The 14,780-nt window shown below is 44.6% G+C and overlaps 1 protein-coding gene and 3 non-coding genes across 4 annotated transcripts; 2 read left to right on the plus strand and 2 right to left on the minus strand.

Annotated features, from left to right (window-relative positions):
* Positions 1-1,594: 1,594 nt before the first annotated feature.
* On the plus strand, positions 1,595-5,235 carry LOC9643591 (pentatricopeptide repeat-containing protein At5g27110). The gene is made up of 2 exons (XM_024668387.1): positions 1,595-1,810; positions 1,872-5,235. Exons 1-2 carry the CDS (start codon positions 1,640-1,642, stop codon positions 5,130-5,132), a joined length of 3,432 nt encoding a protein of 1,143 aa, XP_024524155.1. The 5' UTR covers positions 1,595-1,639; the 3' UTR covers positions 5,133-5,235.
* A 9,121-nt stretch (positions 5,236-14,356) lies between these two features.
* TRNAV-UAC lies at positions 14,357-14,429 on the minus strand. The gene has a single exon. It is a non-coding gene; the product is annotated as a tRNA-Val (tRNA).
* An 87-nt stretch (positions 14,430-14,516) lies between these two features.
* TRNAV-CAC lies at positions 14,517-14,589 on the minus strand. Its single transcript has one exon. It is a non-coding gene; the product is annotated as a tRNA-Val (tRNA).
* A 111-nt stretch (positions 14,590-14,700) lies between these two features.
* On the plus strand, positions 14,701-14,773 carry TRNAV-AAC. The gene has a single exon. It is a non-coding gene; the product is annotated as a tRNA-Val (tRNA).
* Positions 14,774-14,780: the final 7 nt, after the last annotated feature.

Raw genomic sequence — 14,780 nt, forward strand, 5'->3', positions numbered from 1 at the left:
CAGCGATGGTGAGCCGCTTTGCTACTCTCTATGTGTTCTAACCCGTGCTCTTCCATGGCAGAGTGGATCGCCAAGGCGTGGCGGAAGAAGGTACTCCTTTTCTCCTCTTCTTTCTCTCCGCGCCTAGGTTTTCTTACGCCCGCGCTTCTTTCTCAGGTACTCGTATTCTCCATCGCCTCGGAGAGGGCGCTCCAGGTCGAGGAGCCCGCCACATTGCAGAAGGTATCACTCGTTCGTTCTTTCTTTCTTGTTTTCTTGCTTTTCTCTTTGTTTTGGCTAAGTAATGCACAGCAGCTATAGGGGCGATGGCCGCGACAAGGACGACGAGATCTCGTGCAATCCCGGAAACAATCTCTACGTTACTGGGCTCTCGACTCGAGTGACTGAGAAGGACCTCGAGGACTATTTCTCGAAAGAAGGCAAGGTAAGCGTTATGCTTTTTCGATTTTGGTGTGATGAGTTTTGATTTGTTCTTGGTTTTTGAGTTCCAGGTAGTGGAATGCAGGCTTGTGGTGGATCCTCGAAGTCATGAATCGAGGGGGTTTGGGTTTGTGGCACTAGAATCTCTGGACGATGCGGAACGCTGCATAAAACGTTTGCACCACTCCAATCTCGAGGGCCGGATCATCACAGTTGAAAAGGTACTCTACTCCAAGCCGTGATGCTTCTCCAAAAATGGTGGTCACGATTCATCAATCAACCGCTTCTTCCCTGCTCAAAAAAAAATCACCACTTGCATCAACCAATCAGTTCATCTCAACAGCTGCTCCGAATGATCCTCCCGAGCACTCTAGCACTCTAGCCAAAAACTTCAAGCTTGTTGGTGGTCTCCTCAGCAAGCTCAGCTCCAGCTCCTTCCATAAACATCTAAACAAAGCCATAGCTGCATCGAGTGGCCTCAACAGCAATAGCTCTTCCCTATATCAAACTCTTCTGCAACTTTCACGTCCCTCCGGTGTTTGAAGGTTGGCTTGATCTGACTAGTTCTCTCGAAAGTTTTAGTTTTTTCTTTTTCCTCTTTACAATCTAACAACGCGATTCTCTCTTTGTTCTTCAGGCCAGGAGGAGCCGAGCGAGAACCCCGACGCCCGGCAAGTACCTCGGAAGTAGAAGTGAGTACCAAAAACAAAGCTTTTCTTTTCATTTGAAGTTCTACTCGAACGTTGGCGGTCTGATTCGAACAAAAACTGTCAGCTGCAGCAGGCGGTGGAGGACGATCTCACGGACGCCGACACGACGATCGAGACCACCGCGACGATTACTACCGCGCTGGCAATGGCGGTGGCGGCGGCTACCACCGAAGGTCACCGCGGTACTCGCCGTACAGGAGGTCGCCGCGGTACTCGCCATACCGCGGCGACTATGATCGCTCGTACTCGCCGCCGCCGTACCGGCACCGCAGGGAGTACGACCGGTCCCCGCCGAGTTACCGACGCTCACCTCCATCTTATTACCATAGGTGAAAAGTTGTTGTTCTTCTAAAAAATTATTAGGGTAAAAATTAGGGAAATTTTTAGGGCTTATGGACTATGCGGGATTTCCGCGGCATTTGTTCGTCGGGATTTCCATAGCGCGAATTGAATGGCGATTTGCGAACAGCCATCGCCATCGCTCCTCCTGAGATGATCAGGAAACAAGTATGGGGGCGGGGAGTGGCGATCGATCGCGGCGTGGAGGCGTCGCTGGCGGCGCTAGAGAGCAGCTACTCCCAGGAGCCGCTCAATGTGTACGCGTCGCTGATCCGGCAGTGCGGCGACGCGCGAGCGTACCTGGACGGCCGCAAAATCCATCGCCATCTCGAGAAGAAGGGGTATGCCAAGAACAGCACTCTCGTCAATTGCCTGATCCAGATGTATGGCAAATGCGGACAGCTCGAGGACGCGCTGGGCGTCTTCGAATCCTCGGACAGGAGCGAGCACTCGTGGAGCACCATCATCGGCGCCTTCGCCAAGAACGGGAGGAAGAAGGAGGCGCTGGATCTCTACAGGAGATTCAGGGGCGAGGGCGCGCGGCCTAGCGGGAGCTCGGTGCTCATCAGCGCCATGGCGGCTTGCAGCTGCCCGGATGATATTGCCGAGGGGCGGGAGATCCACAGGGCTATCGTCTCGGCTGGATGGCTGCGCAGATCATCGGACAAGGTCTCGGACACCATCCTGGAGACCGCGGTGTTTAGCATGTACGCGAGGTGTGGCAGCATGGACGAGGCACGGGAGATCTTCGATCGAGTGCCGGACAAGGACGTGGTGTGCTACACGATCATGATCTCGGCGTATGCCCAGAAGGGGTATCACAGGGAAGCGCTCGAGCTCTACGAGGAGATGGACGAGCGTGGAGTGGATCCCAACGACAAGACCTTTGCGTGCGTTCTCTCGGCTTGCGCGGGGCTCAAGGACATGGAGAGAGGGAAGAAGGTCCACAGGAGGATCCGGGAGAGCGTCGCTCGCGTCGACACCGTGCTCCAGAACGCGCTGCTCAACCTGTATGCCAAGTGTGGGGATTTGGAGGAGTCGCGGAGGATCTTCGAGGCGATGGAGAGGAGGACGGTGGCGACTTGGAACACGATGATCACGGCTTACGTCCAGCACGATTTCTTCCAAGAGGCGCTGGAGGCTTTTCGCCGGATGGACGCACCACCCAGCTCCATCACTTTCACGTCGGTTCTCGGGGCCTGCTGCTCCCCCGACGATCTGGAAACTGGTAAAGCCATTCACAGGCAGATTGGTGGTAGTTCTCCGCAAATTCAAGCTGACGAGATTTTGCAGAACTCGCTCGTCACCATGTATGGGAAGTGTGGGAGCCTGGAGGACGCGGAGAGGGTGTTCCATGGGATTCGTAGGAAGAACGCTTTCTCGTGGACTGCGATGATCACGGCTTACGCGCAGAATGGATATGAAAGGAGAGCGATCGAGGTATTTGGTGATATGATGTCGGAGGGAAGGGTGGAACCGGATCCTATAACTTATGCTGGCGTTCTCACTGCTTGCAGTACTCTCGGCGACTTGGAAACCGGTATGAGGATTCACGCGTTGATACGTTCCAAAGGAGTGGAGTCCGCGATGGTTTCGACTGGGCTGATAGACTTATATGGAAAGTGGGGTTTCTTCGAGGACGCATTACAGGTTTTCGAGAGCGTTCGAGACAGGGACGTGGTTATCTGGACTGCCTTTATCGCCGCTTGTGTCTACCACGGACAGTCGGGTTTTGCTCTCGAGCTATTCAGAAAGATGGAAGCGGAAGGCTTACAGGCAAATAACGTTACTTTCTCCAAGATTCTTGCTGCTTGCAGCAACTTGGAAGACTTTGAGACAGGGAAAACCATCGAAGACCGCATATACACGTTGGGCCTAGAATATGACGATGTTCTTCAAGATGGGATACTGTCCTTGCACGCCAGGTGTGGGAGTTTGGTCGGGACCAGAGAAATGTTCGACCGGATGCCGCACAGAACCGTAGTAACGTGGACAACTATGATAGCAGCTTACAACCAACGGGGGTACTCTATGGAGGCACTCGAACTCTACCACTGTATGGACATTGAGCCGGACGACATCGCTCTCTCAAACGTTCTCCAGGCGTGTAGCAGGCTTAAAAACTTGGAGCAAGGCAGGGCAGTCCATTCACGTATTGCCTCGAGGGACTTTGAGCCGAGCTTGATGGTTCAGACGCTGCTGGTCGACATGTACGTGAAATGTGGGGATCTGGCTGAAGCAAGGAGAACATTTGACGGTTTCAAAGCGAGGGACGTGATCTCTTGGACGTCGCTCATCACGGCCTACAGCCACGAGAACTTTGGACGGGAGGCGCTGGAAGTGTTTCACAGCATGGAGTTGGAAGGCGTGGAGCCAAACAGCATCACCTTTTGCACCGTCATAGATGCTTGCTCGAGGCTGAGCTCGCTTCTTCCTGGCAGAGCTCTTCATTCGCGCGTTGTTGCGACGGGTCACATTTCGGATGAGTTTGTCGGGAACGCACTCGTCAGCATGTACTCCAAGTTCGGCCGCGTAGACTTCGCAAGGATGGTTTTCGACAGCATTCCGGTGAAGAGATATCCGTCCTGGCGCGTGATGCTGGTGGCCTTGACACAAAACGGCCACTCTCACGAGGCTCTAGAGATGTACAGCCGGATACACCTGGAAGGTTTCCGGCCCGGGAGTCCGATCTTCTCCGCAGCTTTGGTCTCATGCACGGCTCTCGAGGACGTGAGCAGAGCCCGGGCGATTCACGGCGTGATCAAGTCGAGTGACTTCTATCCAGACCTCGTCCTCAGCAACGTCTTGATGAACGTCTACGCCAAGTGTGGAGAGCTGGAGAAAGCCCGGCTGGTCTTCGACCAGATGACAGAAAAGAACGAGGTCTCCTGGACGACAATGATCGGCGGCTACGCGCAAAACGGCCGTCCAGCGGAAGCTCTAGAGCTCTACAAAGCCATGGACGTCCAGCCGAACTTCATCGCGTTTGTGCCGGTTATAAGCTCCTGCGCGGACCTGGGTGCGCTCGTCGAAGGCCAGAGAGTCCACGCGCGGCTCTCAGACGCAGGCCTCCAGAACAATGAAGTGATCGTCACCGCGCTCGTCAACATGTACGCCAAGTGTGGCAAGCTCGGGCTCGCGAGGGAGTTCTTCGACAGCACCTATTGCCCGGACGCCGGCGCGTGGAACTCCATGGCGACTGCCTACGCTCAGTTCGGTCACGGCAGCCAGGTGCTGGAGCTCTACCGGGAGATGTGCTTGCAAGGCGTCCAGCCCAACGGGATCACGCTCCTCAGCGTTCTGGTGGCTTGCAGCCATATGGGAATGCTGGAGGAGTGCGAGCACCGCTTCGAGTGCATGGTCGCGGACCACGGCATTGCTCCAACGTCGGAGCACTACTCGTGCATGACAGACTTGCTGGGGAGGTCAGGGAGGCTGGAGGAAGCCGAGAAGGTGGTGAAGATGGCGAGCGGCGAATCCGGCAGCGAAGCGGCCAGTCCGGTGGCTGTGTCGGCGTGGATGAGCTTCCTGGGAGCTTGCAAGACGCACAACGACTGGGGTAGAGCGGCGGGGGCGGCGGAGAAGCTGTACGAGCTGGATCCGGAGGACTCGGCTCCTTACGTGCTTCTTTCGCAGACTTACAGCCCACAGGCAAAGAAGTGAGACCGCGATCGAATATTCCGCCACTCTTGAGCTTGATGCTTTGAAAGGCTGAGATTAAAGATGCCCTTATGTTTACTCAACTAAAAGCTCTTCAGTGGGGTTAGAGGGTGGTCGCATCAAACCTGTATGTAAATTAGTTTAAATGTTTGTTTCGGATTGCAGTTGAACTTTTAACTTCTTTTAAGTTTAAGATTAAATAAAGGGAAAATTGCCTTTATATCGTGTCCAAAAAAGCCTTTGTGAAGTTTAATAACTCAAATTAATATTCTATTTTTTATGTATATATCATTATAATTAACCTAAAAAATACTTTAGTTTTTCGTTTGCATAAGGGATAGTAATGGATGTACCAAGAATATACATATATTCTAGAATATTTTAATATCTAACGTTTGTTATTCATTTAGATTAATCTTCTACATATAATTTATAAACATGTTTATAATTTATAAACTTTCATAAACACTTCCTAATATATTTGAGTTTATTCTATTATCTAATAGATGATATGCAATAAGATTAATCTTGTATTTGTAAATTATAAATATGTTATAATTATAAGCTCTCATTTATCAATTGGATTACTAAATATGAATAACACTACTATTAAGCAAACCATTGCTACAAGAAAATTATTAATATAGTTAGCATTTTGGTGTATTATATATAATACAATTTTAGGATAATCACAGCTAAAAGGCAATATATGATTTGATCAACAAAATATTTACTTGAGATTCATATTTCTTTAAGATGTTCTTAAAGTTTTGGATCTAAGATTTAGTTTGCTTCATGGATCTAAAATCTATACTTTATTTGTGTTTCTTTAGGTAAAAGTTATACTTTTCTTATATTTTGTAATTCTTATGTATTCTTAACTTCATAACAATATCAAGATGGCCTTTTAAAGTTATTCTTGGTCGAGAAGCCATCTCCAAAGAAGAGAAGAATTCCACCAACCATAGCTCCCAGCCCATGACCATGAATTTCTTGATTTGTCCAGATCCAAATTTTCTTCCACAATTGTTGTTGCCAGTTGCTTTTTTGCCTCATCAATTCTTTCATCGTGGATGACCTTGCTCAAGAAAATCTTTATGTCGAAGATTATGTAGCCCCACTTCTTCTTTTGATCAACACTTTATTCTCGTGAGTTTCTTTGTGTTCCAAAAAATATCTTACCTGTTTACCCAACCTGCTTTACACCAACTACTTCTTTCTTGTCTCATCATCCAAATCAAACAGCATCTTCTCAAACAAAATTGTTAAGATTCTGCTGCTAATCATGGTATGGGGCAGTGACCCATTTGGAAGCAGCTTGAACCAAGTAGCAAGAAGCATCAAAACATTAGGCATGGTAGAATCGCTTCTCAACCACTCCAACGAAAAATTCGAGCATTTTCAGCTTGCTGGTGGCTGCCCATGTCCTCCTCAGCAGCATTTGCCAGCTTGATAATCACTCGCTCTAAGAACTTTGCCACCTTTTCCATGGCTTAGGGATAGACTTTGGACGAACAACTTCAGAGTCTGCTACAATTGTATACAATTCTCGCAAAAAGGGACCAATGTAAAAGAACGCATATTATCTGGGTATTCTGTTTTTCAGGAGCATATTCAGAGCATGTCAAATGTTTTGAAAAGTAAAAGGCCCGCCATTGGAGCACGGCTTGCCGCAGAGCCCCGGATTGGCTCCCGCCTCTAGGTATGGCACAGTGAGGAGACGTTCAAGTAGTTCATGTTCTTGAGCGCCAGGAATTCCACTGGAATCTTGCCGGTCAAGGCGAGATTCAGCGTCTTCAAACTCGTGAGATTGGCGAGGCTGGGAGGGATGGCGCCAGTGGAGCGCCGTGAGTTGGCCAAGCTCTGGTGGGATTCTCCCAGTGATGTGGTTGGAGCCGAGGCTCAGCACTGCGACGAGGTCATTTCGTCTTGGATCATTGGGATCTTGGAGAACCAGCTCGGGTGAGCTGCGACGAGGTCGATCCGGAAAAGAAGTTCCCTCCCAAGTCAAGAACTTCCAGATGACGCAGCTTAACCAAAGGCAGGAGGTACGGGACCATCCGTGCCATTATCGTGGACGCTGAGAGTCCAGAGCTGAGAGAGGCTTCCCAGTTCTGGAGACAGCGTACCTCTTAATCCCATTGCCTCCAGCTTGAGCTCGCTCACACGTCCGCTAGCTCCGTCGCATTTGACACCAGGCCAGGCACAGGAGCTGGATTGCTGAGTCTATTTGGTAAACAGGTTACTCCAATCCACGTGCGCACTTTTAAAGCCACTAATACCTTCTCGTCTTCACTGTTGCAGGATGCCGCAGTGGTGCCATGAACAAGGAGTGAAACGAGTAAACCAACGAGAAGTGTTCGAGACATTACAAGGGAACCCACAAGCCAATGATGATACTGTTAAAGTGGCAATCCGTACGACATACGGACAGACACAGTGCCAGCTAGAGGAGACGCGTCGTTTTTGGTTGTACATTGACCAAAATCTCATGAATGAAAATCCATTCGATGGTCAAACACAACATGGTATCAGAGCAGATCTATGATCTTGGATGACCAGAAGGAGAGACCATAGCTTCCGAATTCTGAATGCCTAAACTCACAACTTCTGAATTGTGAGTTTAGGTAGAGCCAAATCTGCTACTAGATCAAAGGAAGGCAGTGCTAGAGGATGAAGAGGAAGAGGAGGAAGAGGAGGGGGTGGAGGTATCTTCGTAGGAGGCACCCCTACCCACTCAATCCAGTTGTATTCCAGTTTGCAACTAAAACCCTAACTACCCGAGCCAACAATCTCCTCATCGTAATGCGCCCAGTGATATGTCTCACTCTTGCTAGTGCATGCCTATGCATCCTATGCTGGTCTCTCCTTCTGGTCATCCAAGATCATAGATCTGCTCTGATACCATGTTGTGTTTGACCATCGAATGAATTTTTATTCATGAGATTTTGGTCAATGTACAACCAAAAACGACGCGTCTCCTCTAGCTGGCACTGTGTTTGTCCGTATGTCGTACGGATTGCCACTTTAACAGTATCATCATTGGCTTGTGGGTTCCCTTGTAATGTCTCGAACACTTCTCGTTGGTTTACTCGTTTCACTCCTTGTTCATGGCACCACTGCGGCATCCTGCAACAGTGAAGACGAGAAGGTATTAGTGGCTTTAAAAGTGCGCACGTGGATTGGAGTAACCTGTTTACCAAATAGACTCAGCAATCCAGCTCCTGTGCCTGGCCTGGTGTCAAATGCGACGGAGCTAGCGGACGTGTGAGCGAGCTCAAGCTGGAGTCAATGGGATTAAGAGGTACGCTGTCTCCAGAACTGGGAAGCCTCTCTCAGCTCTGGACTCTCAGCGTCCACGATAATGGCACGGATGGTCCCGTACCTCCTGCCTTTGGTTAATCTGCGTCATCTGGAAGTTCTTGACTTGGGAGGGAACTTCTTTTCCGGATCGACCTCGTCGCATCTCACCCGAGCTGGTTCTCCAAGATCCCAATGATCCAAGACGAAATGACCTCGTCGCAGTGCTGAGCCTCGGCTCCAACCACATCACTGGGAGAATCCCACCAGAGCTTGGCCAACTCACGGCGCTCCACTGGCGCCATCCCTCCCAGCCTCGCCAATCTCACGAGTTTGAAGACGCTGAATCTCGCCTTGACCGGCAAGATTCCAGTGGAATTCCTGGCGCTCAAGAACATGAACTACTTGAACGTCTCCCACAACCACCTCACTGCGCCATACCTAGAGGCGGGGCTCTGCGGCAAGCCGTGCTCTAATGGCGGGCCTTTTACTTTTCAAAACATTTGACATTCTCTGAATATGCTCCTGAAAAAAAGAATGTCCAGATAATATGCACATTGGTCCCTTTTTTGCTAGAATTGTATATAAAGGGTTTCAGACTCTGAAGTTGTTCGTCCAAAGTCTATCCCTAAGCCATGGCGAAGGTGGCAAAGTTCTTAGAGCAATTATCGAGCTGGCAAATGCCGCTGAGGAGGACATGGGCAATCCAAGCCAGCCACCAGCAAGCTGAAAATGCTTGAATTTTTCATTGGACTGGTTGAGAAGTGATTCTACCATGCCTAATGTTTTGATGCTTCTCAAGCTGCTTCCAGATGGGTCACTGCCCCATACCATGATTAGCAGCACAATCTTCACAATCATATTTGAGAAAATGTTGATTGATTTGGATGATGAGATGAGAAAAAAGTAGTTAGTGTAGAGCAGGTTAGGCAAGTAGGTAAGGTATTTCTTGGAACACAAAGAAAAAACTCACAAGAATAAAATCAAACACAACAACAAGCAAACCAATAGTTCACTATAAATAATTTGCTATAGCAACATTATTTACTTAAAATATTATATGTTTTGTAAACCATCAATTATTGGAAATTTTTACAGTTTGTAATGACAAGATGATCTATATCCCAAGCAATTAAATTTTTAAGTCACTCAGCTTGAAAAAACATTCATGAAAACATAGTCCTTCTAAGGAGATTGGCAATCAAAAGAGACAGCAAGAGTTGAGCACCTTGGTGGTAGTTCTCAGTGACAAAATAGGTGTTGTGTGAGTAGGTTTTGTATTAACTTCTATCATTCTTCGTTATTTAAGTTTGTATTTGGGAAGGATATATGATCTCAATCACTATCTTTAGAGAAATTATATCCAATCTTTTTGCATGCTCCAGATATGTAGAGCTCATTAAATTTGCAACCAAGAACTCCAGCATCTTCACTATGGCATTGTCCAGCACCTTTACTTTGGCATTGCCCACCATTTATATGCTAGAGTAGAAACCAAATGCTGAAAGAGCATTAAACATTTCGGTTCATCTTTACAATGCATTATAAACATATTTATAATTGCAATAAACTAGAATATACTTCAGGTGTTTTAAGAAAGTTATGAATATCGTGGTAAAATATACCAAATATATTTTGAGTATAGGCACTTTGAATATATAAGGAATCGTGTGAAAACTTCAAGATCTCGCCAAAAATTTGGTGTTCAGCATTGTTAACTAGAACTTTTGATCTGGATTGTTCCAAACGTGAAAGGCAAGGCATTTGATCTCCTCCAGTAGAGAAGATAATTAGCTTTTTCATGCTCACACTGGCAGAGACGACCAGATTGGTAGAGAAAAAAGATTGGTATATTATACCTCATTCCTTGCTTCGTGCTGCTCCTTTTCCCCGTGCATTGAACAAAAACCTGCGAGGCATTTAGGAAGCATAACTTTATCTATTAAATTTTTTCTCCTTGACATTTAGCAAAATTGATTAATTTCCAATACACTTCTATATGTGCTAGGTTGACCAAATCTCTTTCCCCAAGTCCATCATATAAAGCCTGGCATGACCATCGTTTTCCATAGCCAGAACATATGAATACTTGCATCCATAGCTCGTTTTCGTCTTCCAGCTGACCCCTGCAATCCAGTGACCATGAGCACCCCATTCGTCCAGAGAGACAAAACACACGCTTGATCCCTCCCATGGAAAATCCTCCTCATGATCTCCCCGCTGTGACTACTTCTCACCACGAGATCACAGCCGGCCTCCATAGACAGCCTAAACTCCGTGCTCGGAGAGATTAAGCTGTTCCCCTTGGGTAACGTCGATCCCTGGGGATGACTCCCGCCAACTAGAGAGGTAGAAAAGATCCAGCAATTCCCGACGTCAAGGTCAACAGCCTGGGCGACCGAGTCAACGACTGTGCTGACTTGGTCAACGACCACAGCGTGGACGATACTGCCGCTGCCTGATCCACCTTCTTCAGGCCTATCGCCAGGATTGTGGTCGAATGGGGTTTGCTGGAATTCATACTCAATCCCATAGTAGCCGAGCACTATGTTGACGAGGCCATACCAGTTCTGTATTGGACCCGGGTCTAGCAGCTCTTGTCGGATGGTTGCAATCATCCGCTCAACGCTGTCCAGGAGGTCGCTCCCTAGTAGGCTCGCACGACTCGGCGAGACAGAGCAAATGCCTGCGTTCTCGGTGTAAGGTTGGTTATAGAGCCACACTCTCACGCGGACGTAGGCATTGTTTGCGTACGGCACCACGAATCCCACGCTCCTCCCTGCAAAGTAGCCAAATTGGGCTCTAAATCTCCTCCCCATGAAGTTCTCGAGGCGAACCATCAGGTCTTCGACACGCTCCACTGCAAGCAGCGCATAACCAAGTCGAAACCTGAAGATCCCACCAAAACGGTGATCCGCTGGGGGACTGTTCATAAGAGAGGAGATTTGAGCTCATGAGCAAAACAAGAATTAGAGCTGCAACAATGAACGCCATGTTTTTCATTCTCACTCGCTTCCTAGTTCTGTGAGCAAATATCTCTTATTTATATCAATGTAAGTGATACAAATGTCTTCAGTTAGAACGTACTTTTTATTTTTGGCATATTAGCTGAGTGATCAAGGAGAGATTGTGTAAAAATTTATTTTAAAATAAATTTTAAAAATTTATATTGTGTATTAAATGTTTAGTTTACTTCGAACTGAGCTTTCTATCTATTTATTATATATTTATTTTCATATTTTTCCACATATTATTTATGGCAATAAATATGTGATTGGCATTATATATTTACACATGTACATATTTATTTTTTTGTTTTGAGTTGTGCAAAAATATTATGCATACATTCACTTTTCAATTGTTATATAAACAACTGAAACATGATTGTGCATATAATATTTTTGTCATGAGGTATGCCATGTATGTGTGGGGCATGACACATTAAACTGCTAGAGAAGATTAATGCCATGTCATCTCAAACAATATTATATTACCATAAATCTAGTGAAGGTATTTTTTTTTCTATTTTTGTGTTATTAAACATAGATTTGTGATCTCTTGATTGTGATCATCTTTCTTATCTCATTTCGCTTTATGACTCAATTTTTATGTCTTGGAGGCATATTTTAATTGCAATATATGATGGAAAAAATCACATGCAATTGATTCGAGCATAGAGGTAAGAGCAAAACATTTTTTTAGGTATTTGGGGCATTAGGTGCAATTGTTTTTCTGTGAGCAAATGGATTTTATTATAGTCATGACATAATGTTAGCTTGATTTATTTTTTACATTTTTAATCATGTGCTAAAGTTTATGGTATTGTAATGGTTTGTTTGGGCTCGTTGTGCAAAAAGTTTTTTATTACCTTATTGAGGAGATAATCTTGAGTATTCAGCAATTGAGTTCAGCCCATAACATCCAAAATATATTTAAAATCCAACTCACACACTAGAAAATGTCATATCTAAAAGCTCTAAGTCTAAATTCTAATGAATAAAAAAAATTGATTAGGAATTAAATTTTTGTAATGCAAAAAAATCACATATACATCACTCATTTTACTTTGTCATGTATACATGGTAAGCATTAATGCATGCCCATGTGTATAAAGCTGTGTTCAAAATATTATTTTCTGGGCTATATATATATGTCACAACAATTTAAGTATATAAGTGATTTTGTTTTTTTATATATTTTGTAGGCTTTTACAATCTTTTGCCAGACCACCCACCCCAAGTACACCTCCTTTCTTGGGAGGTGTATATCCCCCTAAAACTGCTATTATAAATTATATGCCATATATTATTATATAATGTTTTTGATGTTATTCTATTCTTTGAGCCCTTCTAGGTGCTTATATTTATTCTTATTTACTGTTATGATTTCTAAATAAACAGAAAATATCTAGTTATCAAACCAACAGATAATATAGTAGTGTTTAAGCCTATTATATTGTTTTATAAAATTATATCCACACACACACACACGCATATATATATATATATATATATATATATATATATATATATATATATATATATATATATATATATATATATATATAAACCGTTTACTAATAAAAAAATTATTAAAAGATACTGATGATACAAATAATCTTCAATATTTAAAAGAGTGGGATTTCCTTGATAAAATTTAAGTGCACAATCTAAATAAAGTACAGAAATTTTTAAATGCAATATGTCCCCACACTCAAAAGTCCTTAAAACAGTTTGATTGTTTTTTCTTCTCATGGACAAGAATGGTCCATTCTAGCTCCTTGTGTAGACTAATTTATGCGAAGAGGGGATTCATGCAAGGATATTAAGAGCAACAGCTTAGATACTTGCCTACTGAATGTTTATGGAAAATCCAGGAGCATGGATGAGTGCAGCATGTGTCTAGTGCCTAGGAAGTAAACCCTCTGTGACTACCTGAAAATGGCAAAGCCATCTAGACATTGGAGCTGGATTACTTGATACACAATCCCTACATAAAACTTATCCCAGCCTCTTCGGCTCTTTGCCAGCCAGCTCCCCAACATCACCTTCTCCCGCCTCTTGGACTGCTGCATTGACAGGCATGCGTTTTCAAGGCCAATGGCATCTAGTGTTGCAAGTTGTTTTTGTAGAAGAAGTACATCCCATCAGACAGGATCCAAAGTCCATGGGCTAGCTACAACATATGAGGTTGTCTATGGGGAAGGCAGGGATTAATGATTTGCTACCTATGGCTTATCCATGTGTTTCTAGAGAGGCAGCAGATGGCTTCCTAGATTGCCCAGATGCTTGAGATCTTTCCTCTCAAGCTCTAAAACCTATCTTTTATGCTCTTCCTCTGCAAAAGCACATTCAAGTATATTCTTTACACCCTTAAACCAAATTCTTCTTAAGCAAGGTACAAAATTATTTTAACTATTAAATTGTTATTAATTTTTTGGACAAAAGAAATTTTAGATTAATATTGATGTTAAGGTTAAGGTTAAGATGGCATTTTTCTAAAACATTAACATTTTTTTTTAAATTTGAAATGAAAATTGGCCTTTTTTGCTGTTGATGTCTATTATTGGTTTGCTTAGGGGTGGTAGAGAATATACCTAGATTATGCTTGGATATTCTAGGATATTCTACCATCTAACAGTTGTTATTCATTTAGATTAATTTTATATTTATAATTTATAAACATGTTTATAATTTATAAACTTTTCTAAATGCTTCTTAGTATATTCTAGTTTATTCTACCATCTAATGGTTGATATGCAATAAGATTAATCTTGTATTATTAATTATAAACATGTTTCTAATTAAAATTCCATTTTATTAATTAAATTAATAAATAAGAATAACAAGAAAACCATCCATGCACAGAAAATTATTTTAGTATTTTTCAGTTACCAAAAAATAGCATAAAAAAATCCTTCGTACTCTTGGTCCCGCTGAGTTTCGAACTCAGGATCTTTTGCGTGTAAAGCAAACGTGTTAACCACTTCACTACAGGACCCATCCAATGAGAGAGAGAGCAGCAAAATTTCCCTCCCCCAAAAAGCCCACTCAAGTGTGCAGCTAAAAGTAAATTTTGACTTTGAGGTGGTTCCACTGAGTCTCGAACTCAGGACCTTTTGCGTGTGAAGCAAACGTGATAGCCACTACACTATGGAACCTAGTTGACACACAGATGAAATATTCCTTTCTGCCACGTGAAATCCCAGCACTGGACCCGTTTAGTGCGATTTACTTTGGGAAAATCTTGCGTGAGGGTTGTGTCATCATCTGGTTCTATAGTGTAGTGGTTATCACATTTGCTTAACACGCAAAAGGTCCTGAGATCGATGCTCAGTGGAACCAAATCCCC

The sequence above is a fragment of the Selaginella moellendorffii genome, unplaced genomic scaffold, assembly GCF_000143415.4.
Source record: "Selaginella moellendorffii unplaced genomic scaffold, v1.0 SELMOscaffold_3, whole genome shotgun sequence".
In the NCBI taxonomy this organism is placed as follows: Eukaryota; Viridiplantae; Streptophyta; class Lycopodiopsida; order Selaginellales; family Selaginellaceae; genus Selaginella; species Selaginella moellendorffii.